The sequence below is a fragment of the Thunnus thynnus genome, chromosome 18 (genome assembly GCF_963924715.1).
Source record: "Thunnus thynnus chromosome 18, fThuThy2.1, whole genome shotgun sequence".
In the NCBI taxonomy this organism is placed as follows: Eukaryota; Metazoa; Chordata; class Actinopteri; order Scombriformes; family Scombridae; genus Thunnus; species Thunnus thynnus.
In genome coordinates, this window is record NC_089534.1 from 11,440,959 (window position 1) to 11,466,605 (window position 25,647).

Genomic DNA, 25,647 nt, shown 5'->3' on the forward strand with positions numbered 1-25,647 from the left:
AGTACTACACCTTGATCTTGAAGGAAGCAAAGAGAGCAAAGGGGAAAGAAAGAAAGAAAATCAAAGGTGGGGGAAACAAAAGAGTGGTGAAGACATAACAGCAAAGAAAGAAAGAAAGTATGTGAAAAAGAGAGAAAGAATGTGAGAGGGAATGAAAAATACGAATGAAAGGAAGAAAAAAGAAAACAAAGACAGGCAAGAAAGAGTGAGATGTGGGCCATTCATAAGCAGACTTCTCTAAGGGATCTCGGGCCAGCACACCTGCTACTATTCACTTCAGAGGAAATAGACACTCTGTGGAAGAGAGGCTCTTGGCCTCGGGACAAAACCGCTGCAGCGCCAAATTAGAAACAGGAAGGACTGTGGGTAAGGCTCAGATTAAAAACGCACTCCCCACATGGACTCAATATACTGCAGCCCTGATCCCGCTCTGGAAACCCAAAACCCAACAGCACTATTTTATGTCCCAGTCAACAGAACACCCGCTGTTTGCACAGTGACAGTACAGAGATTCAGTCCAATGTCAACTCCTGAATGTTGGTAAACTGTGGCCCTCTAAATGCTGCCCATTCTAATGAGGAAAAGAAGTTTCTAAGTATACTTTATCAATTTCCCCAGTCACAACTGTGGGTACTTAATAATAGTGCATCACAACTGCTTTTTCACCAAGACTACTTTGCCCTTAATACCAGAAGGTATACTTTATATGAACCCAGTTATGAGGAAATCATGTGGATGTCAATGAATACCAGTGGTCCTGAGTCTTCCTTTTCTCTCGCAGTGGCCTCTTTCTGGTCTGTACCATCTATCAGCATCAGAGCCAGATGGATGTCATGCACACACCAAAAGGGAGGACACAGCACTGAGTTTCCCACAGACGACCATTAGAGCAGCTAATGTTGTCAACAGGCAGCTAGCAAGAACTAATGATCCATAACACAGTCTATAAAGGAGTGAAACTAGCAAGAGGTCTGTGAATGTACCAGAAACGGAAATGAATATTGATATATGCCTTCTCCTTCCTCTTGTAACCCTTGACCTCTAACGGGTTTCTCCTCTGCTGACGGGAGCTGTAAGGCATTTCCTGCTCGTTCACGTACATACTCGCCCAATCCGAGGGAGCAAAGAGCCAAAAAAAAGGTTGGTTTTGTAAAAAAAACAAAAACCATCACTTCTTACAGCCCAGGATAAAGGAAAAAAGTATGCACTCATTCTCATACAATATTTCCATTTACTCATGGGCCTGTCCAAGTAGTGTGTTCCCCTCAATCTATCATTTTCACTGCGGTCACCGATGGTAGAAAGGCCTACTGTAATTATTCCCACAGATATTGAGGACATCTAGAGGTTGTTTCTCCTCACTGGAAAACAGAACTACTTCTTTCACAAAAAGGTCAAATTTTCATTACGTGAAGCTCAGTAAGAATTCACTGAAGGATTCTTACAAGTAATTGAATGCACAGACACAAGGAGGCAACAAAAGGACATATTTGTATCTTTGTGAAGGAAGAAGCAAATGAGAAAAAAATCACAATAATCCAGCTTGGAGACGGAATTTATGTTCCACTAACCACTGTCCTATTCCTCTCCTGTCTGTTTGATGTGCCTTTCTACTCTGCAAAGCCTTTGCCTCACGGAAGAGGTCATCACTAAAGCTATGAAGGGCTGCATTCACCGCAGGTCCGCTGACTGATGTCTGAGCCAGGCACACTGATGGATGTACACACATAAACACACACACATGTATACGCACATTATGCCAGACGGGGAGTGTGCTCTGTAGTGCGACTCCAAGAGGAAAACCTGCCATGACATCACCCAGGGGAGTGCAGGTGCAGGGCCGGGACAGGAAGTGAGTCACAGGAAGCTTGGTGAGGCAGGCTTTGCCATGCCACTGACAGGCTATGGGACAGCAGGGTGAAGGAGTGCGAGTTACACCTCGTAGCTGAGCTGGCTTGGGCCCTCAGGTTGTGGAGCTACTCTTTACATAAACAGGCCTGTCTCATCTCCCTCTGCAATCAGGTTGATGAGGCCTCCTTTGAAAATAAGTGACGGGTATGGGAATGTATTTTTCTCACGCACCACTGTCCTAGTCCTGTTACAAACAGAATATATAATATCTTCCTCCCTTTGATGAATTGTATAAAATTAAGCTGTACAAAACAGTATATGCATTTCATAATTCTATTTGGTGTACATTTGGCTCGGCATCTGATCAGCAGGTTCTAATTGAGTACAGAGGATACTATTGTATACTACTGTAATTTCTGTATGAGTTCTTACACAGCACATTATATGAAACAGCAATGCGAACATGACACAGTGCATGGTCATGGGGTAAAGATCGTATGTATATAGGTTGGACATAGTTCAAAAAAGTGTCTGCAAGCATTTCATCTGTACATTTTCCAACCTGAAGTGCCTCAGCACAGAGATGTATGACAGATGGATGGATGGAAGAGATGGTGTATGTGTCCTTGACAATGGCAGTCCAGTGGTTTAAACAAAGCTTATTACACTAATGAGAAAAGTGTGGGGAATGGATTTGTCCCATACCACCCAGGGAAAGAGAGCCTGTTTCCCCTGGTGCACTGCATCTGGAAGCAGCCTCCTGGTAATCTGCTCTAAGTACAAAAGGTTCAGCACCAGCTTGTTCTCATAGACCACCAAGTGAGGCCCCGAACTCCATAACAGGTCTCCTTTCATAGCTGAGGATCAACTGATGCTCGGTGGACTTGGTTCCAGGCCTGGAGCTCTTCAAGGTTCCGCATCCACAGTTTGTAACCCATGACAATATTACTAGTGTTAGTATTCTGTAATCCTAAACTGTGAAAATTTGTTCTGTGATCAAAAAAGAAGTCAAACCTTCCTTATCTTCCTTATCTCCATTGCTGCCAAGACATAGAGGGGAAGATAGGACCCTTTGTTGTACCAGTTACAGTGCTGGTTGTTGCCATCTACTGGCTAAGGACAAATAAAAGGTCATATTATGTCATTAATTTCTAACTTTATCTAACCTACATACTTGTTATACACATATAAAGACTGATTACACTTTTTTATACTTATATAAGGTTACTAAAAGCATTTTAATGCTCTAAAGTAAACTAAAGAGTAAAATCTTTGACAGTAAATCATGTAGACAGTGCTCATCAATTTTAAGCCAAATATGCAGAATATTGTCTACCACAGATAAATAAGCAGAGTGCTTGAGATCTTGACCATATAGATAAAGATATGTGTTTGATGTGAGTTTGAGTGTGTGTGTGTGTGTGATATTGTAACTATTTGGCAGAGTTCACTGTGTGTTACGAGTGTACGTCTACTATCTGTCATCTGACAAAACAGATGAGTTTTGAACTTTCTTTTCATTGCTAGCTCTGAATGAGAACATCCGCGATTTGAAGTTGTATGCATGGTAATGCATGAGATTTACTGTGTCAGAGATTGACATTTATTTAACAGGCATGCTGGGGGATGTCATGTAGCTCCCTTTGATTGATCTCTTCACTTCCTGCTACAAAGATGGAGGCCGCTCCCGTAACCACACTACCCCTTTCAAGCTCAGGGTGTAGGAGACGCCCTTCGGCAAGGTTCCAGGATCAGTCGGGTTTACCCTTCCCCCCAAACTTAACTGTAACCATCAGAGGAGTAAACACGACACTGACCTTAGATCAGTGTCTAGAGGCAAATCCATCCTCAAGCCTGTTTTAGAAGCCCATATGTGGTCCATATGGAACTCTTTCCTGTATCCTCTGTGGAAATGTGTTAGTCCACAAAGTGCAAGGTACACATCCTGAAGTCCATTCTTATTTGATCACAGAATAACAGTTAAACATAAAAGTAAGGAAAAACTAATTATCTTATCAAAACAGTGAGAGAGAGTAGGGTGGGATAGATTTTTTCACACCGTGTTCAGACATTACGAGATATGTGTGAGTTATTCAAACTACTTGGGTGAGAGATGAACAGCTCTGATATTGCAAGGTCATTTCTCCTGCTGCTGCCCCCCATTGTCCATCGATAAAAAGTGTCTGGGGTAAGGTCTTGTCCATCCTCTAAGGTTTCATTGCCTTGTTCTCTGGAGTATCATAATGGTAGACAAGCTTTTAACTCTGTACTGTGCAAGACTGTTCTGCTGTGTGTATAAGGCTATATAATGGTCTCTTCCATTGAGTCCCAGCCAGAGGTAATGACTTCAGCATGTCACTCCAGGCCAACTCCACTGTGATTGCATGGATGATTAGCTCTTACAGTAATGGTAGTAGCAGAACATATTTCAGGAGCAAGTTAGCGATAGCTTTTTAGTAATGTTGCTGTCATTTCCTACATGTGTTTTGTAATGTGAATGTACTAATACATTTGATAAGTCAAAACGAGTGCATGTGTTGCACATATGCTCACAGATACACTTTAATTCATATGTGCTTGTATGTGCAGACATATGCACATGGAAGAATGAAAGGCTTAGATTGTATATATGTAAAGTACTATCATCCGTGCAGTGATTCTGGAAAAGTAATTTCCATATTTGCTCTGCTCCTGAATCTGTGGACGCCTGTCTGTTTGATGTGTTCAGAGCTGCAGCGCAGATGCCACAGTCTTAGCTATGCTGGACGTCATCTTACTGGCTGTTCTCGGAATACAGAAAAAACACCATGTGCACCACCTCTAAAATTAGTGTGTGCAGCACATGAAGGAGAAAAGTAAGAAAAGACTCTAAAGTGGCCGCTGTCTCTCTTCACTTCTCTACATTTTCGTGTCCCACCTTGGCATGGAGCCAGTTGAGATCTCCCATAGCGACTGAGCCCTCTGTTTCATCAAAGATACACGGCACGCCACATACTTTCCAATTCTGGGCCAGCCAGAAATCTGGAAATCTGATTTTATAACCCTTATGATTTGGGTTGTTTGGAGCTGCAGATAGTTTTGGTGTGGTTTGCTGTGCACTAAACAAAACGAATGAGCCCTGCCACGCTAGTAGGTCCCAGCTTCCAGTGTTATGCTCATCAGTTGTGCGGCTGCTCTGTTGTGTGTTTGTGCGTAAACAAAGACGGCGAAGGACACCTTTAACTGATTTACCAGATGTTCATGGAGAAGGAAGGGGAAAATCTGTTTTCGGAGAGTGACTTTGCAGAGGTCTGTGCAGCAGGTGAAGAGAATCTTGCCAAGAACACAGTTGCGCTTTTATAACTAAATCATAGAAGTCACACAGACTAAATTTTTAGCTCATTCTCATTCTTTCATGCCATAAAATAAATAGTTTTAGAATCCATGTTGTGCACACGCAGTACAAAAAGGATAGGTTCTGAACTGAAACCATGTTCTTAGTCTCAATCAGTGGCTGACCACACTTGAAGCCACTCCATCCGTGATGACGTGATGAGCCTGGAAGTCAGTCAGTAATGGTGGAGATAATAGGTCCTTATTACTTTGACCTTTGACCCCTGTTCTTAGTGAGAAGTTTAGGAGAGGTCCCTAAGGAGCTGTCTGATACTAACTTGGCTCGAAAATAAGAAGCCCAAGAAGGTGGAGGAACAGTGACCAACTCACAGTCTAACTGGAACCCAACTCAGCTGGGACGGGGTGCAGGAGGGGAGTTTCAAGAGTGAGTGCTACCCATGTGTCACCCACCCTGGGAGCAGTATTTCCACCCAACCCAATGAAAGGTTTATGGACTTAAACTATAAAGGCAAACCACTAAATCTAACACTTTTTTAACGCAAAGATTTTTCCCCTCTCCTGATGTTACCTTTGAAACTCTTGGCAGAAACGTTTTTGGGGTTAAGGTTTTTAGTGTTGATTTTTATCAAATGTTCATTAAGTGTGCCAGTGAAGTGACTTCCTCCTGAAGTCCATTAAAATTGTGCTGCTACTGGCAGAGGTATGCGCAGCCCATGTGCGGGGTTGTGGTATGGTGGGGTCCACAGAGGAGAAATGGACACCAGATGGGACCAAGGGGGGTGGAGATGCAAGGTAGAATAAAATAACACATGCAGAAGATTGAAACTGAAATGTGGTAGGAGGAGGGGGTGCATATATGTGTGTATGTGTGTGTTCATGTGTGCATATCGGCAGGGTATAAAATAATTAGATAGTTGCATCATCTAAAGTAGATGGGTGATATACACCCTTGGAGGATAAGAATGGGTAAACAGGCATGATCTGAGGCACATGAAAAAAATGTGACATTTCAATGTTTTTACTGCCCGTGAATAAAGTCTCACGGCTCCTTCTGAATGTTTTGATTTACATTTCCTATATAAGTAACAAGCGTATCTTTGTTCAATGCACATTTGTTTTTGAAGAGAAAAAGCCCACCAGGAAACCCTTGAATAGATGATTGAAAAAACAACCGCATTGGTTTTCCATGCAAGCGTATGCATGTGTCTGAGATTGAAAACCAACATTCCACGGTCCCAAAGTGCGCTCACATAAAAAACATTCTATTTAGAGCATTTTGAGCTGCCTTGTGATCCCTCCAAACCCTTTCTAATGCAAACACAGCAGAAAACGCAGTCAGTCAAACTCCGCAAAACTCTCCCTCTCTGTTTCTCTTCCCTCTCTCATTATCTGATCTGCTATTGTGGCTGCACTATAAATTTTCATCTATGTCTTTCTGGAGAAGTTCTAGTCATTTCAGTTTGGTCTAGAAATTATATTGTTTCCATCAAAAACATTGCAGTATGAAGATATTGACACAGGTGTTCCTGCTTCAAACTGTCTTACTGCAACATATGATATGTTTTGTTTCTGCCAGTCAGCCATCCCCAATGTCTTTGTGAATAAAACATGACTCTTAAGCTTTTTTTTGGTGTTAGTATATGGTTTTGTTTGTGTTGCATGTCTTTATCTGCTGCTGCTGAGTCGTTTTGTGAAACATTCCTGATTTCCAACTTGGGATTTTTTTTTTTTTTTTTTATTGTGCCGAAACACATCAGAGCCTTATGACTCAGAGACGACAAAGGAAGGCCGCCAAACTCTGTAAGTGGGGAAGAATCTGTCTGAGCATGTGCAGTATGTGGACAGGTGCAGGGATGTGTTTGTTTGTCTTCATTAATTAAAGTGCCAGTAGATTCTTTTCTTGCTGTGGGCCTGTTGGTGTGTCTGTTTGCCACAGTTTGCAATCTTTCAGTCTCAAATCTTACTCTAAATAAACTTTCCTCAGAAGCCCTGCAGTACTATACCAACTTACAGACAAGTTTTTTTTTTTTTTTTCATCCGTTAATATTGGTTAGGAGCAGAAAACAAATTGGAACTAGCTTTTAGAAAAGCCTTCCCATGGATCTTTGTAGTGATATGTAATGCATGAAAACATGCTCTGGTGTTTTTCTAGTCCTCCCTTGGGAGTCTATCACATTTGTGGGCTTGTAAGTTGTCACTCCCGTCCTGTGACCCTACACCCTACTGCAGTTCATTACACCAGTGGCACCCTGACCCGGCCCTGTCACTTTCCACTCTACTCCTCTATTGTTGTTAGTTTCCAATTACATTTACCAACAGAGCTCAATGCTTGGTTTGCAATCAGTGTAAGAGTGTGAACTTCTTGTCAAGTGTTATATTTTTCAGCTAATTTCTGTCAGATTTTGAAACTCTGTTATTCATGTATACTCAGCCATGCATGTTGTCCCCTGACACAGATACATCAACAGGGGCCTGGTGTTCACTGTGGCTGATCTTGGAAAATTGGAGTGACCACGTTTTCTCACGATAAATACACATTATTTATTTACAAATAAAGTGGTTATAATAGAAATAAATACAAAATAAAAATCTGAGCATTATACTTCATGTGGTATTGCACCCATTTCGAAATGTACATCAGAAATACATTTTCAAAACCAGTAAAGGAATATTCCTCTGATTAAAATATTTATTTTTCCCAACTTTACGTAGACATAAATATATTCATATATATATTTTTTTCTTCTTCCACAATAGCTCTGTTTTGTGTTTCTTTCATATAAATAAACGTCTTCATTGGGAAACCGGGTGTCCATAATAACCTCTGATGTCTCTTTCAGTCTTTCTTTGCCCACTCTCGCTTTCTATCCATACCACTGTCCATTTCTCACCGGCAGCCACATCCCTCCACCACCATGTCCTGGTAGTTTTTAAGGATGACCTTCTCATATTCATCCAGGTAGAGCAGAGAGATGGGGCTGAGGTCAGTGGGCACACAACAGGCTCTGGGGATGTTTGAGTTGACTGAGTTGACCAGCGTCTGCACAATGGCATGATTGGTAGAATTGAGGTGGTCTGCTAGGGGGAACGGACATTCCCCGTGGCAGTAAAAGGCGTGGTAGCCAGGGGGCGCCACTATCCACTCGTTCCACCCCACATCACTGAAGTCCACATACAGGGCATGCCTCTTGCAGCTGGCCTTGTGCTGGTGCTTCCTGCGTTGTTTGCGGAGTGCCGCCTGACGTTTTTCCCGTGTGTGGAGCACTGAGTCCCCACGGCCGTCATGGCCATACGTTACCAGTAGGGGCCGAGCCTGAGGCCACGAGTCCTGGTCCTGGTGCAGGGACCGGCTCACCCTGACATGCCTACTTCTTCTCTGGGCATGCCCCCCATCTATTTCCCCCTCCTCTGGGTGAAGCACCTCCACCATGAAGCCGTGGTTGTGGCCTTTCCCAGAGGTCCACTGAGATACAGCGGGGCTGACGTCAAAGCTCTCCCATCGGCTCAAAGAGTCCTGCACTAGCCGAGTGTCCAGCAGACGTGCCAGAGGTTCCCCACCATGAGCTGCAGGAACCCCAAACATCTCATAAATGTTGATACGGTGGAAGCCACCAGCAATAGCACTATTACTAGTGCTGCTGTTTCTGGAGCTGTTGCTGGGGGATGTAGCTCCCATAACCTGATCCCTGTAGATACGTAGCTCTGCGGAGGTGATGAGCTCCTCCTCCGGGATAGAAGTGAGGTTGAAGTAGAACTGCTGGGTCGTTTTGCCTTTAAGGCTGGCCAGGGCCTCCATAGACTCTATGAGAGATAGCACAGAAACAAACATCATATAAGATGATGGGGATGTGAAATGCATGGCAAATGTAAAACAAAGAGTTAAAGCATGGTACAAGAATGAGAAACAACATCTATGATTAAAGCCTAGTGGGTTCATGGAACCACTGTGAGCAGGGAAGCACTGGCCAAGGATGGTTTCTCACATTGTTTCTTTTGCTCTCTCCCTGTGCACAACTTGCAGCCTTCTTTCTTTGCAGCCAGCCAAGCTGCCACGTGGTTAGAGTGAGTGGGTGTGGGCCATTGTCACACAGGCTTAACATACATCAAGACTTTGCATGTGTGACTCAGTTTAATCGCAGGGAAATTCTCACGGTGATGTAATACCATCATTAGTGTCATGTTCATAAATTTACCTGATTAAATGTCAGAAGATGAAAGCAGTGCGCTTCCATCAGTTGATAAGATCAAATAGCACATTTGCCTGATGAGATGGCTGCTGTGCACAATTCCCACTAATAGTGCACATGAAAAAAGTTGTACCATATCTTGATGTATTGTCAAATCTAAGTTTTTACAGAGCAACATTGAAATCAATATGGAGTCAATTAGATGAACACCAACGTAAATGCCAACACTATTAACCTTTGCAGATGTGGCTAGCTCTGAAATATCATCCATTGTTGAGTGTTTAAATGTGAATACTGTGTAAAATCCATTACCAAGAGAAGATGTAGGATACTGTTCATCTAAATTCAGGAGAGAATCTATAGACCTCAAACAGGAAGTTGGGTATAAAATGTTTGATATTTTAGTATTAAGATGGGCTAACAGTTCTGAGTCTGGAAATGCTATCATCTGAAAGTGCATTTAAGACACCTATTATAACCATCCTGAGTCATATAAAAGTCATATATACAGTATGTACTTAGGCTCATTGGTATTTCCCTCTTTAGTGTACAGTAAATGACAGAAATCTTAGTAAAAGCTGCAATTTTCTTTGATGCAGTCCCACTTTGAACTCTTACTTTATGAAGATCATAGATGATATACACTTTTTAATCTGTTTGGTGTGGTAAAATAAACACAAACTTTGAACTCTGTGCTTTTTCAAAGGAGGCATTTAGGAAATTCCACCATCTCATCCTAAACCTCCCTCCAGAGGCACAAAGACCTCAATTAGGCCTATCACTCCTTATTTGATGTGGGAAAGCCCCCTGATTCTCTTTCCCTCTCCTCTGTCCCCAATCCCTCTCTTTCTCTCGTTCCTCAGCTCCCAAATCCCCTTCTCCCTCTGTTCTCTTAGTCCCAAATCCTCTTTTCTTTCAGTCTCCCTCTCTGTCACTTTTTCTTTGTTTCTTTCTGCTGCAACGTTTTCACTCTCTCCCTGTCTGTCTCTTCTCAGAGGAACGGCTGTGTGAACAAGTTGAGGCTTGTCAAAAAAGTGTGAACCACAGATATGAGTGTATCAACATTCCTAATTTCTTTTTGCACTGCATGCCAAAACAAAAGATAAAGGCTAATGTTAGGTCATTTATCACAGACCTGTCTCTGGCAGCCACTTCCTGTGTAATGGTGGAAATGTTCTATTTGGCATGGAAAATGGTTATTTTTGAAAACTGATAGCAGTGAAACTAATTATCCTAGTGAAATTAATATCAGCATCAGATGTGATGAACGATTAGAGCTGTTTGCTTTGATGTACTGCACTTACATCTGTAGATACATGGTTATTATACGGAGTAGCCATTATTTCCACGTCTCTTGACATGGGAAGACTAACAACCCTGCAGCTCTGTTAGCATAGGATGAAAGAGCCAGGGGAGCATATGTAAACAAAGTGAACACATTCGTAATGGCCGGTGGTGTCAAGGTGTGTGCTGGCCTGGTGCAGAGGTTTCCAGTAGTGGGCTGGGAGCAGTCACTCAGCCTGGCTGCTTGGGCCGGGGTTGTTTGTAGTGTGTCAGAGTAGCCACTGGGTGTCATTGCACTAGGCCTCTGGAGAGCACCCAAGCAACCACTCAACCACCCCTCTGACTCACCCCTGATGGAAACTTCCCCACTGAAACACTTAGGACTCTGTATAAGGACTCTGTGTGGAGCCCCTATGGACTCAGTGACTGGTATGTTGTAAAAACTGCATCATGGACCACAGGAAATTGAATGGTAGATACACAGTTGCTACGTTTGACAGTAAAAGTTGCAATCCTTTTTATCATACATAAATCATTTTAATATTACGACCAGGTGCACCATTCTGCTGCTCAGCAGATAAACTTAATATATAAATAAAGCATCAGTTATGTTTTAATTCCACCTGTTGAGTTATTTTAAACAGTTTCAAGTAGCCACTTCATCAGTAACATTGTATAAACACATTCTGTATTACTGGTGAACTAATGCACTTTCTCCAGGGTCTATGAACCTTCAGTGTGTGAGCCTTATTCATCTGAGCAGCATATGTTGCCGGGGAAGTAACATGGAATTGAACTGAAACACTGAATTCAACAATCAGCGCGTATCCAGCATATAAACTAAGTGAGCAATTATGGTGTTATTGGAACGTGCGTAATGGCGCAAAGCGCGGATAGAGGGGGTGATTTGGAGAGAATAAGGCGCGCGCGCGCACCCCCCCCTTCCCGCCCCTCCACCCCCCCTTCTTTACAAGGGACAATTTCAGTCCTGTTAGAAATGACTCAGAATTCAGTCTGACACGATGACTTTGTCATAATGCGTGTTAGTATAATGTCATGTCGTGTGTTATTGAAGTGATGACTATCACCTGCGCAGAGGCACACCGCCCTTTATCCTGCTCCTGCGGTGCGTGTCTGGAAAAACTGTTTTCAGAGCCCACGCAAACACCATCAATTATTAAGAAACAAATTACCCCAGGGATACCACCGCCCCTTGATGTTTTTGAAGCCCGTGACAGCTGCGCCAGGGGAATGTTTGGTTAAAGGTTGCATCACTACATATATGGGAGTTAATTTAAGTGTGCATGAGATGCCTGTTTTTAAATCGTGTCAGTGAGTTTACAGCCTATCCCAAAACTTACTTAAGTGTTGTAAATAAATTGGACGCGTGTCACCTTTAAATGACTAACGCTCCCTAAAACACTGAAGACTCTGAAGTTCAGTCTTGACGCACTGAGTCATGTTTAAATATAGGTTTGGGTTGTCTGAGTGAGCCGAGGAGCTCTCCGGCTGACAGGTAAAGGTATGTCACTAATACATACCTTCATGGTGAAAGCTTCTAATCGTGTTGGCCTTGCTGGCGGCTCTCTCTGCGTGTTTCCCCATGCTCTTGGGCCGTTTAGTGCTGTGGTCTCCGTTTGCTGAGTGCATGCGGTAAAGGTCCACCATGTACTGCGGCACCACGGCTTGCTTGCTCGGGGTCGGCCTGCGCCTCAGTCCAAACATATTGAGAAGCCGAAGCTCAAACTCGTTGAGGAAGCTCTCCGACTGCTCTGGGGTCTGTTTCCCGGATTCGCTGTATTTCCTCCGGCCGACCTCGGGGATAAGTCCCGTAGCACCTTCCAGCAACACCTGAGCGAGCAGCAGTACCATGAGACAGCGGACCACGGCGACCATGATCAGTCAGTCCCTGTGGAGAAAGTTGGTTTCTGTCAATACACTGGCGCTGAGGTATTGACATGAGGTAGACACAGCAGGGGCTTCACTGCAGCATTCCCCAAACTGTGTGTGATCCCCCCATATACAGTATAGAAATAATTGAAGGAGGGCAGGTTAAAAAGGGAAGACACCTCTTCACTTTGAAGCAGAACAAAAAAAAGGGGGGCTGTGGAAAAAACAACCCTGCCGGCTATATAGCGCGTCTATCTGAAACAGAAGATTGATCTTAACATGAGCTGAAACATGAAGATATCAAGGTGAGGAAGTTATGAAAGAGACGAACAAAAAAGGGAGAATGACACGGGAAAGACAAATCAAAGAAAGTTGCGGGTGAGACTGAAGACATAAAGTCTCCAATTAGAAGAGACAAGAAATCATGTTTAGTGAAGTGATATATGAAAAGAGAAGAAATGCAAGAGAGCGTAGCCCGAAAGATCAGAAGAAGCATGAAAGAATGTTGTCGGAAGAAAAGTTAGAATACACAGCCCAGGAGAGGCATTCAGACGGTGCTACAAGCGTCTATTTGCAGAGGCTTTGACGGTCATGTATAATCATAAGGGATAGAGTTACTTCAAGAGGCTTGCAGGTGTTAGATCTGACGTGCGTACCAGGGCCAGATGTAGCCCGGGACAAGACATCAAAAACATCAAAAACTTAATATCATCTGAGTAGCACTTCCTCTAAAGAAACAACGTTTACTGAATTTCTCTTTTCACTGCGTTTTCCCCGAGGTTCAAAATGGGAACGCTTTAACTTTTACGCACACACCCAAATAAGCCTATATAATGGAAGATCTGACGATTCACAGTTGTAAAGTACACGTTTCTTCATGAAGCAACTCATCATATGCCTGTTGATATCATTAAGATTTCATTTCTAGGGACAACTTCAAGAGTTTAACAAAATACATCACTCTTATTTTACCTGACGAGGAAGCGCTGTGTCCGGTCGTCGTTCCACCTTTGGGCTCCGATAAATTCCACATTAATTCGTGTTTAATCCACGCTGCTTCTCCTTGGGGGACCAAAGACAGCCCATGCCCTTCGCCGATCGACTCTCGCACATATTCTCACCAGCTGCAATTCGGGTTAGGTCTTACGGAAAGGAAAAAAAATATGTTAAGTCTATGAGGAAGCGGGTTCGCGTAGGCAGGACCGATCTAAGTATAAAGCATCTTGGTGGAACATCTTCAGAGACAAAAGTTGAGCAGAGGTAAGCGCACTCAAGTGTCGCTCCTTGGACTCACAGCGTAGTGGTTCAATTGATCTTCCCCCAGCGACTCCTATAGCCGTAGAGTGATGTCACCAAGGGGCTGTCAATCATTTTTCCTCTATAAAGCACCTCCTGCGGACTTCTAACCCCGAGGCTCCAAACTTTTTCATGTCTAACGATGTCAAATAAACACACATTAGAGCCATGGACCCTTTTGATAAGATTTTGTCACAGAGACCCCCAGGAAGATTTGGTTTTGTAATGGCTTAGGGGTCAGTAGAGTGGATCCTATTGGAATAATCTCTTTTATACAGTCTCCAATTTGAATAAATTCCAGTTTCTTTAAATTATATTGAAATTAAACCATTTCTCAAAATGCCATGACAGCCCCCTAACACTCCTTCATTGCCCCCAGTGTGCCTTCAAAACAATTTGAGTACCATCAGCATGTATAAAAAATGTATCCTTCTTACAACCAACTCTTTTTCTATTGCGTCTTTACATTTTCTGGAAATTCACATTATAAAAATAGTCATAAAGTCAACATTAAAACCATACTGTTGCTTCTTTGTGTGTTTTGGGGTGATTTTCCATACATAGGAATAGCAGCTGCCTATTTGCGTAATGTTTTAAAATAACATCAAAATGGCTCACAGTCCTTAGGTGGTGTTATATTCTCATGAATTTGACGCAGAGCAAAAACATGTCAGCTCTCTGCTGTCTCATGAACAGATAATTGATCAAGGTGTTAATAGCTGGATCAAACATGTTTAGTTTTTGGATTAAGGCTAATGGATAATGGCATCACAGTGTGTTGCTTTTGTGGTTTAAAGGATTAGACCCTGCAGTGGGACTATCACATCCTCCTGCTGTACTTCACTGTGTTTGTGTGTGTGTGTCTGTGTGTGTGTGTGTGTGTGTGCGTGCGCGTGTACAGTACATATGTGTCTGACACCAGAGGTGATTTATACATGCTTCCTCCTGGATGAATCTTTTCATTTGAGTCCAATTCACAGCAGTTTATCAATATATCAGTGGCAGAATTTGGCTGCACACGTCGCTGTCTCATATTGACAATTCTCTGCTGGTTGTGTGAGAGCCAAGTAAGACAGAGTCATCCCATCAGTTTCCCAAGAGAGTAATAACCTTTCAGTTAGTTTAGGTAAAACTCCACATTACGAAACTTTGTTCACACAAAATCCTGCTTTAAAGAGACTGCTTTGGCGTGATATAAATTATGTTAATGTTAATGTACAACAAATGTTATTCATTGCCATTTATGTTCCAAAGTTCATCTAGGTTTGGGAGAAAACCTAGTGAGTTTGTACAGTACATGCTGTCAGTGGTAAAGAGGGGTGAGACAATCTTTGCTGCATTGTTTTTAGCCTGTGGGGTGTAGTCAACATCATTAATGTATGGGGCATCTCCATATGAAAAGCCCCCATTGATTCCTTCTAGTGACTTCCATTAGGTGATGATGGTGGGGCAGGCGGCTATGTTTTGGCCAAAGCAACAGACTTGTTTTCTTTCAAGAGATGGCAATAGATTAAATCCCACAGAGATCACAAGATATCTTTGTCTTCTTTCAGGACAATAACATTTTATGAGGGATAATCCCAGATCATCCACTTAACAATTAAAATACAGAGAGGCCCGTGGGTGTGTGCCGTTACCTGAGTGGCGGTGGGCACTGGTTCTTGGCCTTTCCCTAGCTGTATCCAAGCAGTTTTGATTATATATATATATATTTTTTGGTGCTGAATCTCATGATATGCATAATTTACAGTCCAGAGTAGCTTTTCATTTAATCGCTAAAATCAATTAAAGGTGATGTTTGGTGACATTAACTCTCCTTACAGTTCATTTATTTTATTCCAGCTGATTCATTCATGAAATCAACACATGGGATAACATGTTAATTCTCTCATACTGCATAGATTTGTTCTATTGTTTTGTTAATCTGTTGGCAGTGGTTGGGTCTCTGCTGTTGCCAAAACACCACTTGGTGGACCTAGTGCTCTAAATCCAAACCCAGGTAAATGCTGCTCGGCATTTAGATGCTTTAGATTGGGGGATAAGGTCTCACACAGTAAGCTGTGAGTATCTTTAATTACCCGAGTGAGAGGATTAGAAAGAGAGGGCTTTATCTGATGCTTTCTCTCTCTCTTTTTCTGTCTGTATATATAAGTATGTGTGATTTGAATGAGTGGGCATGTAAAGGTGTGTGGGTTGTGTGTGTGTGTGTGTTTTAATGCCCATATATGTTTGTGTGTGTGTGTGTCTTGGCACAGCTTGTGTCAGGCCAACACTGAGGAATGTGTCTAGCCAAGGCTGTTGAGGGACTTGATCAGTGATGCCCAGAGTGGTTTGAGAAGATCATGCGGCTCTGTGGGTTTCTAAGTCTGATATTGTGTATATCATTGTTTTGAGCCAGATACATCATGCTTATCTAATCTCTGCCACTGATCCAATTACATGCTGATTGAAAGGACAACATTACCGAGCCAAACCCTGGCAGCCAGAGAGGGCAGGTAGAGATATCCTATCTGAGTCACAAATGAACGACCTGCTGAAGAGGGCTCTGAGAGGTTAAACTGTGACTCAGCCAGACAGCGTTAAACCTGTACGACCACCAACATCACTAGCGCCATTATTTCCTTCCAGCATGCATTTGTTTGTACATGATAGCGGTAAATAATCCCTGAAAGTTACAACTTAAAACGTAAGGTCAGGATGTCTGCTCTGCTATAATACTGAAGAACTACTCTGTCCATAAGCTGAGTGGTTTATAAACTTTTTTTTTTTCTGACAATATTTCTAGATGCTCTGTTGACCCGTAGCTTAAAGGAAGGGGAAACATAATTCAAGTGAAATGCAGTTTTGTCAAAACAAGCACATGTATAGCCTTTCCCACACTTATGTTAAGTTCTTATGTAAAGATAAATTCCAAAACATTTACATACATCATGCTCATTTTTATGGCGGTGTAGCCGTTTTACAGATCCTGTTGCAATGAAAACGTCTTCACTATACACACAAACTCGATAAACAAACAAGCAATCTTTCTTTAAAAGTAACATTTAAAAAAGATTACAGGGAAGCAATTCGACTGAGAATTTTCAGCTGGCAAGAGTTTCATGTTTTGTGATTCCTCGGTGATCCATTTAGAATCTCCCATGACCCACAGGTGGGTCGTGACCCTGACTTTGAAAAACAATGCATTAGAGCACCTGTACATCATCATAACAATCATTTAGCTATAGACGGTTGTTATCAGCTTAAACTGGAGTTCTTGGAAATCCTTTTGTCCGAGCGGTAAGGACTAATACGACAGGTCTCTGATCCGACCCCCTGAGGCCTCCAGTCTATGCTTAGGAAGAACACAACACTGTCATGAATCCTCCCACTTTGTCCCATCTTTGTCCTTTCTTTATGTCTCTCTATAAGTTTCTGTCCCAATTCTGTATCATCAAACACACAGACCCTAACCCTAACGTATCATATATTTTTCTAATCATTTGAAAGTCAGATGTCTTTATTGGTAGTTTCCATTTATCCCTCACATTTGGGGAAATCATCTTCAGTAATGAGAGGAAAACCAAAATAATAATATGCAGCAAACCACCATCATCGCCGTGTACTTTTGTTTTGGCTGATAGATGTAGCTTTTATTTGTAAGGAAACTCCCTTAAGGGAGAACAATGCGTAATACATAACATTTATAACAAAAGTATAATGAATCTATTCAAGGGGGAATATTTGAGGTTATTTGAGGGAGATTAGGAGAGAACATGTTTTGTTGTTTTAATACGTAAATCCTGAGGAAGAGAAGAAGACATGGTTTATTGTACTCTGCTCACCAGGGTCCCGTACATGCTCATTTCTTCGCATGCCACAGTATGTGCTTCTCGTGTGTGTCCGTGTGCGCATGTTGTGCTGGATGTGGATAGAGCGGCCTTCTCTTGTCATCACGTACATTCCAGGAGTCAGGGGGCAGACGAAGCCCTGAGATGACACTGCAGATCCAACTATTAGCCTTTCACCTGCTGTTAACAGCAACTTGGCTAGACACAGGGCATGCATTCCTCTGCCTTGAGCCAGATGTAGTCTTAACACACTTTAACATGCCTACGAGGAGATCATCTTTAGAGATGGTGCTTGAAACCATGGAACAATTTGTTGCTGTGACTTACCTCTAATTCAACGATTGAGCAAAGCTGTCTTTTTAATTTGGAAACCAATAAAAACTTCATCAATCCACATGTGTTTGACAGGAGAAGCACGACTGCTGGGCTATGCCGAACACGTGCACATGGTGCATGAAAGAGATTGTGGGGAAATGGGACACATTTCATATAGGTTGGTCCCAAAATGGAAACCCACCAAGGTCAGAGACAGCCAGCTAGAAAGCCAGAGTCAATATTTATGGATACTGAACATGTGGCACACTTCTCTACCCACTAATTTGAGCAACAAGTCCACCTCCAGATTATATGGCCTCTCAGAGATCACAAGAAAGGGTCCAAACCTTGCTTGGATGTTTCAAATATTGAGAAGCTCGTTGAGGTTGGTCGCTGACTACAAGCTGTGCATAATTTGGCAAATTGGCACACTGTTTATTTGTTTGTGTTTTAATTTCCTGTGAAACAGGGGACAAGGGAGCTTTGATCAGGCAGTGAGGGTTAGTCCTTTATCCAGATCTAGAGTCTGTAATCATCAGTATCATTGGTATATATTTCATTGTGTCGTATTGTGAAATAATCTTTGGTCAGTTTTTGTGAAAAACAAAGAAGGATAATTCCATATTTATAGTTTTAAATCCTCTTATCACGTGTGTCATATCAGAAAAATGCACACGTTGACTTTTATTTATGTCACATTTCCTTTGAAGTCAAACTATTGCTTGTTTTTACACATATGTAACAATGTAAAAACTGCTTGATGCCCTTTGCTTTGACTATATAACAGTAATAACACCACACAGCTATAAAATCAGTATACCCGTATGAAACATTTAGCTCCGTACGGACCTCACGCTTTAACAACTTACAATAGGAATCATATAAACACATGCTCCATTTAGCGAACTAGTTGGGATGAGAGGCAGTTACTTCCATTTTAGAGAGAAAGAGAGAGAGAGACATAAATACAGGGATCTGCCCTTTGAATGCAGCTCCACTCATAAAGACACCACGCGTCACTCAATTATACGTCTGCATGATTAGAAGCTTGGGCTACGTAAACAGCCAGCGTCAAGATTTACATTTTACCACTTAAGCACAAGCAGCTGTTTACAGGCCAAGGAAGGAAGGAAAACACTTAGCAAGTATCTATACATGAGAGGGGATCGGAAGCTGTCACATCTCCAGCAAAGATGGTTTCAATTAATAGTTGTTTATGTGGATCTTCTGCAACACTTGGTTGGAATAGTTGATTGCTTTCTGTAGTCTTAATGCCTCTGCTTCTGGATTTTAAACACGTTAATGTGTATGCGGCTAAATTAAACTGCCGAGCGAAATGAAGCTGGTTTCCATGCAATTGCAGATCCTTCAAAGGTTTAGGAAACCCAAAAGACAAATAGAAACATCCTGATTGAAGTGTTGTGACCTTCACAGACATACACAAACTGACAGCATTCTCAATCACTCGCTGAACAAGATGAAATTGCAACATACTTCATATATTTCATTTGCAGTGTCAGGCTATAAGCAACAACACGCACTGTAGCCTCCAATGTTCTTCGCTTTCACAAAAAACGTTTCAACCACACAAGATGAGATTAGACCATTGCATGGCATAAGAAATTGCTTAAGTCTGTGGGTTTTATCAGTAAGGTTAACGTCATGTGTGAGATACTGAGAAGGCTAGACACAGCTGAGCATCTTATATCAAACAGAACAAGGACAGCGTATGAACATTGTTTAAAGTAAATGTTCACAATGACATTAAACACCAAAAGCTCTGAAGAGATATCTTTATATGTTGATTATATTGCAAGGGAAACATGTCAGATGTTTTTACAATTTTGAATGTTATTTTTATTAATAGAAAGTAAAACTAAGTATACCCAATTGGCTAAAAGAATAACAATAAAATACATAGCGACTTAACAATAACAACATTTTGTTTGATTTCTCAAGCTGCTCTTATCAGTATTTTTATATTAACAATGGATTAAATGACTACGTGTAATGTGAATAATGTCACTCATAGTGAACCTACGGAGAACTATCACCCGACTCGGCAGTTTCCCTCAGCTCTATGGAGCATTTTAGTATCTTTAAGCTCATTGTTTTGGTTTTATGGCCCAACAACTTTACTGTTTTGAGTCACTCTCACAGCTCTTATCAGTGTCGTTCACAGATGCAGCAGGCAGCTGTCTTAAATAAAAAAAATGAATTCCATTCGAACGTGACCATAAACACAACTCCAAAAGAATGCTAATGTTGCTCTGTATATACTTCATGTATAAATAAGCGACTGTTTGCTAACAAGTCCACCGTATCAAAAGGTGATAATATGTCAGTGTTATGTTTACAGCTTGTTTACACCGCCCCCGAGTGGCAAAAAAAAAAATCTGTTAATGTAGGTTCAAAGGTGATGTGAAGGAAAGCAGCTGCTGTTGAAAGCTGAGCTATACCAGTGGTGTTAGCAACCTTGTAAGAGCAGAAAATTACATGTTGTTACACGCTGGCTGTGCTGATGCTAATGAGTACTTTTTTATAGTCTTTGACACTGTATTTTTATTTGAAGACATATAGGTGATATTGTCACCTTTGAGAGAAGATTGACTAATTGTAATCCATTCTCAGTAACGAGCTGTGGCAACAAACGTACTAATCTACTGAATTAATCTGTTCAATCTGTTCCTAACGTTGACTTAAACATCTACACAGTTTTGTGTAGTACTGTGCATTGCAGCTGTGGTTAATTTATGCACAATATATACAGCTCCAGCTAAATGCAAACACTGGCTTTCACATGGTTGAAGTTAGTCCGGAACAAACCCATTTCATTGTCACATTTCATTATCATGGTGTCGTGCTGAGTCTGATCCCAGCCGTTCAGCCTGGAGGGAGCAGAGCAGCAGGGTTGTCTGACTAGTTGTCTAGTAGGCTATAGGGAGGACCTGATTGTGCTCTGGCATCCACAGAATGACATTATAGCTGTGTGGTTTCATGATAATAATAATCTTCAGAGCAGCTGTATAAACATTTAACTGACATCCACTCCCTCGGCATGCAGTATGTATCTTTAACTTCAACTAGGGCCAGTCTGATGCAACTATTCATATCTCCGCCCATCTCTCTTTCTCTCCTTCTCTCGCTCTCTGTCTGCTTGGGATACATGATCCTTGTTAGTATTTGCTGTAAATGTCAATGGAAAACGAATGTTCACATCACATTAAGCTTTCAACATTTGAAAGAAAAGCACATCATGTTACAAGCACAAGCTTAGCGGGATGATTTACTGTGTGTACTCACACAGAGCTGCGACAGTTGTCTTGTTTCATTCACTTTGAAAAACTGGGAAGCAGTTTTCAAAAATTTGGGACTCAACAGAGGCCAATAAATTTAGACAAACCCTCGCTCTGGCCCCTCACAATGTAGCATATTTCCTGGTACCATTTGTCTTAATTCGTGGCAGTTTGTGTAAATATTTATGTCACTAAACTAACTGTTCTGTATACAGTAAGCCCCCCAATCTTCCCTGGAATGTGATTTAATTGGCGGTTTCCTCTGTTTATCCTGTTTCATACGGTTATGGGCGAGCTTACAGTAATGAATAATCAGGTAGATAAAATGTGGCCTTAAATTAAATGTCCTCCTTAAAGGAAATCAAATGAAGGTTAATACCCGTTTCATGCCCCCTGTCTGTAATTCACATTCTCTCATCACATGCCAGATTACCATTATGTGTCATTTGTAATACAATAAACAGACTCCAGATGGCTTGGATTCTCCTGAATATACACAGAGCAACAGAAGCTATGGGGAGAGCTGCTGTATTTTACTGTGTAGTCACTTTGCCTCGGACAGCCAGGCCAGCTTGCTTTCAGCATATTGCTCTCCTGAAAACGTGCTTACTCAGACTCATAATTTGAGATGAGGAAATGAGAGCAACAATTAAAAAAAAGGTTCACGGTTTGAAGATAAGTGCGTGTTTTGTCAGTTTCAATAAGAAGAGATGAGCTAAGCTTGAACAAATGCAACCATATTGAGAAGTTTTTTTTTTTCTGCACTGCTCCTTGATGTCTGAGTTTGTCAAGCTGGCAGCGTAGTGAGCTGTACCAATGGAGTTTCCTTATTCCTCACACATCTTCGACATTGTGCAGCAGCCCAGGCGATGTAAATGGAAGGCAAGAAATGAGAGTTTCTGATCTCCCTATTCATCTTGGCTCTTGCCTTGTCATTGCACGCTGTGCTTTTAAATCCATATTGCAGGGTTTTGCCACAGCACAACAAACAGACGTGTCTGAAGGCTGGTTCTTTTCCAAAACGCACTAAAACATTTTCAAGACATATGAGATGTCAGCTGCAGACTTACCTAAACACCTCTGTTATGATGGCTATCTCACATCCGACAGTGATTTATCAGTGATTATTTGGCCTCTCTGTATTTGGGGCAAAGGACAAGGAAAAGACCACTCGTTCGGTTTATGCATGGATCATTGAGGAACACTGGGCCTCTTGTCAGCATGTCGAATTTTACCCCAGAATGAAACATTCTATTTTCCTAACCTGGTTAAGTAATCACATTACCTAAGACTCCATAAAGTGGAACAAACAGTAGCATATAACCCTGACTTCTTTTTATGTGCCTTGAGTGACAGATTGGCTTTCATCAAAGAGGCAAGCAAAGAAGTTATATAGTCATTTTGCTATGCTAAGAATACTAAATTGATCCTCATATGTAGAACATCTGGTGAAAAGCAATTTCCACCCAAGTGTTTTAGTATTTCCTCCTAATTAATTTCACATGTACATGACAAGAGTGAGCGGCCTCCCTGAACCAAGGCACAAAAGCCAGCTTTGTTTCACTTTGTTTCATTAGAGAAGTCATCTGTGGTTCCTGGTTAAAAATTTGCTGGCACTTTGACGTTTGAACTCAATGCTGAAAGCAGCATTTTGGGAAGAAAAGTTACATCTCGCGCCTCAGTGGCACAGGGGGGCTAAGGGTTTACGTTTACATACGGTCAATTGGTGACTCGTGGAGCAAGCGGAGCATGTCAGACAGAGTTGCATGAAACAGGCGAAGGTGAGAGAGAGCAGGCACAGAGCCTTCATAGGAATGAGTGAAAAGTGAGTGCTAAGCCGCCAATCCAAACCATAATGAAGGAGTGTGTGTTAAAAATGCAGTATTAGAGGCAGTTCTTGGATCCGTGCATGAAATGCTTGAAATTGTCTGTCTTGACTCACAACACCTTAAAGTAACAATTATCTGAGCACAGTGGACAGAGGACTTTTCAGTTGATCTTCTGTCATTGCCAAATATATCAGCGTATCTTGTTGATGATCTTGAAGTAGATGAACTATTAATATCATGCCGTACTATATATCACAACTGACTGAGAGACAGGCGTCTCCTCTTGTGAAGGTGATTGTGAGACTGCTGTGAGACACAACAGTTCTTGTTATTACTTGTCCAAATGACAACTCAAAGGAGATCCAAGAACATTGGCGTCAACAGATGAAAAGTTGGCTTGATCAGATTAATCATTAAAGTGAAAGATATGAGCATACCGTGGCATTGTTTTTAACACAATCTTGATGCCACTCAATCTGAGACCTCTGTTTGGATAGGGCGTCTGGGACCACCTGGATGAATGTAACTTTTGTTCACCGAAACCGCACACTTCTCACCTGAAGGTCTCTTCTTTACAATGGATTTCCCCCCGAGAGAGTCAGAGAGTCTGCTTTTCATCTCCACAAGCTCTTCATCTTGAGAGATGTGATGCATGGCCACAGAAGAAATGACTGTCCAGAGGTAGCTAGCGGAGGTCTTGTCTGTACATAGGCAAACAAGAATGGGTGGTATTTACCCACACAGATGCAGAGGTGAGATACAAGCAGGTGTTTACAGGAATGTTTGAAGTTGAAGGGAGATGGTGTGTTCTGATTAGAGCCCCCGAGGAAGACGGACACTGTAGGTGTTTCTGCTGACAGAATGAAAGGTCCTCATCCCACCTTATCTTTTCATTTCTTCTTCCCATCTGCTATGTGTTTTTATAGCTAAGCTTGACTTTCAACTCAATTTGGCACCGGGGAAGCATAACATATTGCCATTCCAAACATATTCTTACTTTGCCTTTTATACTACCAGTGACAACAAAATAGCTGCCGTTTGCCTCCTGGGAAAGAATCCATCACACTAACCTCCAGGTCAGTGGCCGTGTCTCTGTGTGTTGGATAAAGAGTTTAAGGATTTCTATTGTTGAGATCGCTATTACCTCCTCTTGTTGTGAAGCTCAGCTGCTGCACCCAGTGTTGCACTGGCCGCAGTGAAGAAGCCCTTTCTATTGCAGCTTCAAAGCATTTTTCCTGGGCGGCAGAGTTACAGGCTCTTTGTGGCATGGGTTATTTGTCAGAGGGTTTGGAGAGTGACTTGTTTCACTCTGTTCTCTGAAAAAGGCCCGTGCGTGAGTGCTTGAGCAGTCTAAAGTTACAACCATGAGCCCCGGTATTACAACCCGATGACTGACAGGAAAAATGGGGTGAGCTTTTTTGCTGGGCTCTAACAAAAACACCAATAAGAAGGAGAGGGAAACAACAGATTAGACTACTGATCTCAATCTGCTCTCCTTTGGTTATTGGGAAATAATAGCTCTGAAAAGGAAGTCATTTAAAAGGGCCTTTAATCAATTCTCCTTTGACGAGCAAGCGGCATGAAAGGCTGGAGTGAGAGGGAGAGGGAGAGCGTGCTTCTATAGCTCTGAACATTTTGGTGTGGGGGAAGTACGAGATAGATGGGCTCTAATTTGTGTTCTCATGGTGTCCAGGCATCTCCAAAGCACTTGATCACCACCACAGCAGGCCTTGATGCCATGTGTGAGTGTAAATGGTTCCAAGGCTCCCTGGTGGTAAAATCACATTGCCAAAATGACCACCAACTCTAAATGAAACACTACCCCCTTTTTAAAAGGTCCCATTCAAAACCCAATGGGTTTTTTTTAAAAGGCGCATAAGGTAGCAATTTCCCTCAAATATGGCGTAGCCCAATAACTGTTGAAGTAACTGACACCATGTCAGGGTGAATGAAAGATTTTTTTTACAACATGTATGAAGCATTAGCTAGATCTATATAGATTGTAAAAATGGTAGTAAGGAATGTTATAATTGTATGCAAACGTGTGCAACTTCAGGAGTTGTACTGTACTACATTCTTGCCATCACTGTAATTCTTTGCCTTTTTTGTTTTATAGTTACAGCCAGATAGGAAGGTCTGTGTAGTGAGTGAGTGAGTACTTTGTTCATTCCAAAGCATGCACAAATCTGTTTTAAGTTCAAGAGAGGAGGAACCCTTTAATTTAAACCCTAAAAATGAAGTCATTCATTCCCTGCTAAACTGCACGGTGACCCATAAGGTTAGGTAAACAAGTGTCCCTTGCATTACTGTCAAAAAGACCCAGCCCCTCGCTCTGCCATGATGTAAACTCCCACTATCCTGTTACAGTTGCACGAAGGGAAACAGGAGGGATGGCAGAAAGGAAGGGAAGAAATGGATTCATCTGTGCTTTTTTGATGACAGAGGGAGGGAAAGTCGGTACCTGAGGCTGTTCTCAGGAAGGTGTCCTAGGAGGAAAAAGCTGCCTTGTTCCAAAGCAGAAAACTGAGGAAGGGAG

At 42.0% G+C, this 25,647-nt stretch overlaps 1 protein-coding gene across 2 annotated transcripts; it reads right to left on the bottom strand.

Moving 5' to 3' along the window:
- Positions 1-6,292: 6,292 nt before the first annotated feature.
- bmp2b (bone morphogenetic protein 2b) lies at positions 6,293-13,850 on the bottom strand. Of its 2 annotated transcripts, XM_067572842.1 has the most exons (3): positions 13,518-13,850; positions 12,197-12,564; positions 6,294-8,985 (listed from the first exon to the last, which is right to left on the bottom strand). In XM_067572842.1, exons 2-3 carry the CDS (start codon positions 12,549-12,551, stop codon positions 8,072-8,074), a joined length of 1,269 nt encoding a protein of 422 aa, XP_067428943.1. In that variant the 5' UTR covers positions 12,552-12,564; positions 13,518-13,850; the 3' UTR covers positions 6,294-8,071. The 2 variants fall into 2 exon arrangements, with proteins under 2 accessions (XP_067428944.1, XP_067428943.1); XM_067572843.1 differs by lacking the exon at positions 13,518-13,850 and having other exon boundaries at positions 6,293-8,985; positions 12,197-12,555.
- Between the last annotated feature and the right edge of the window lie 11,797 nt (positions 13,851-25,647).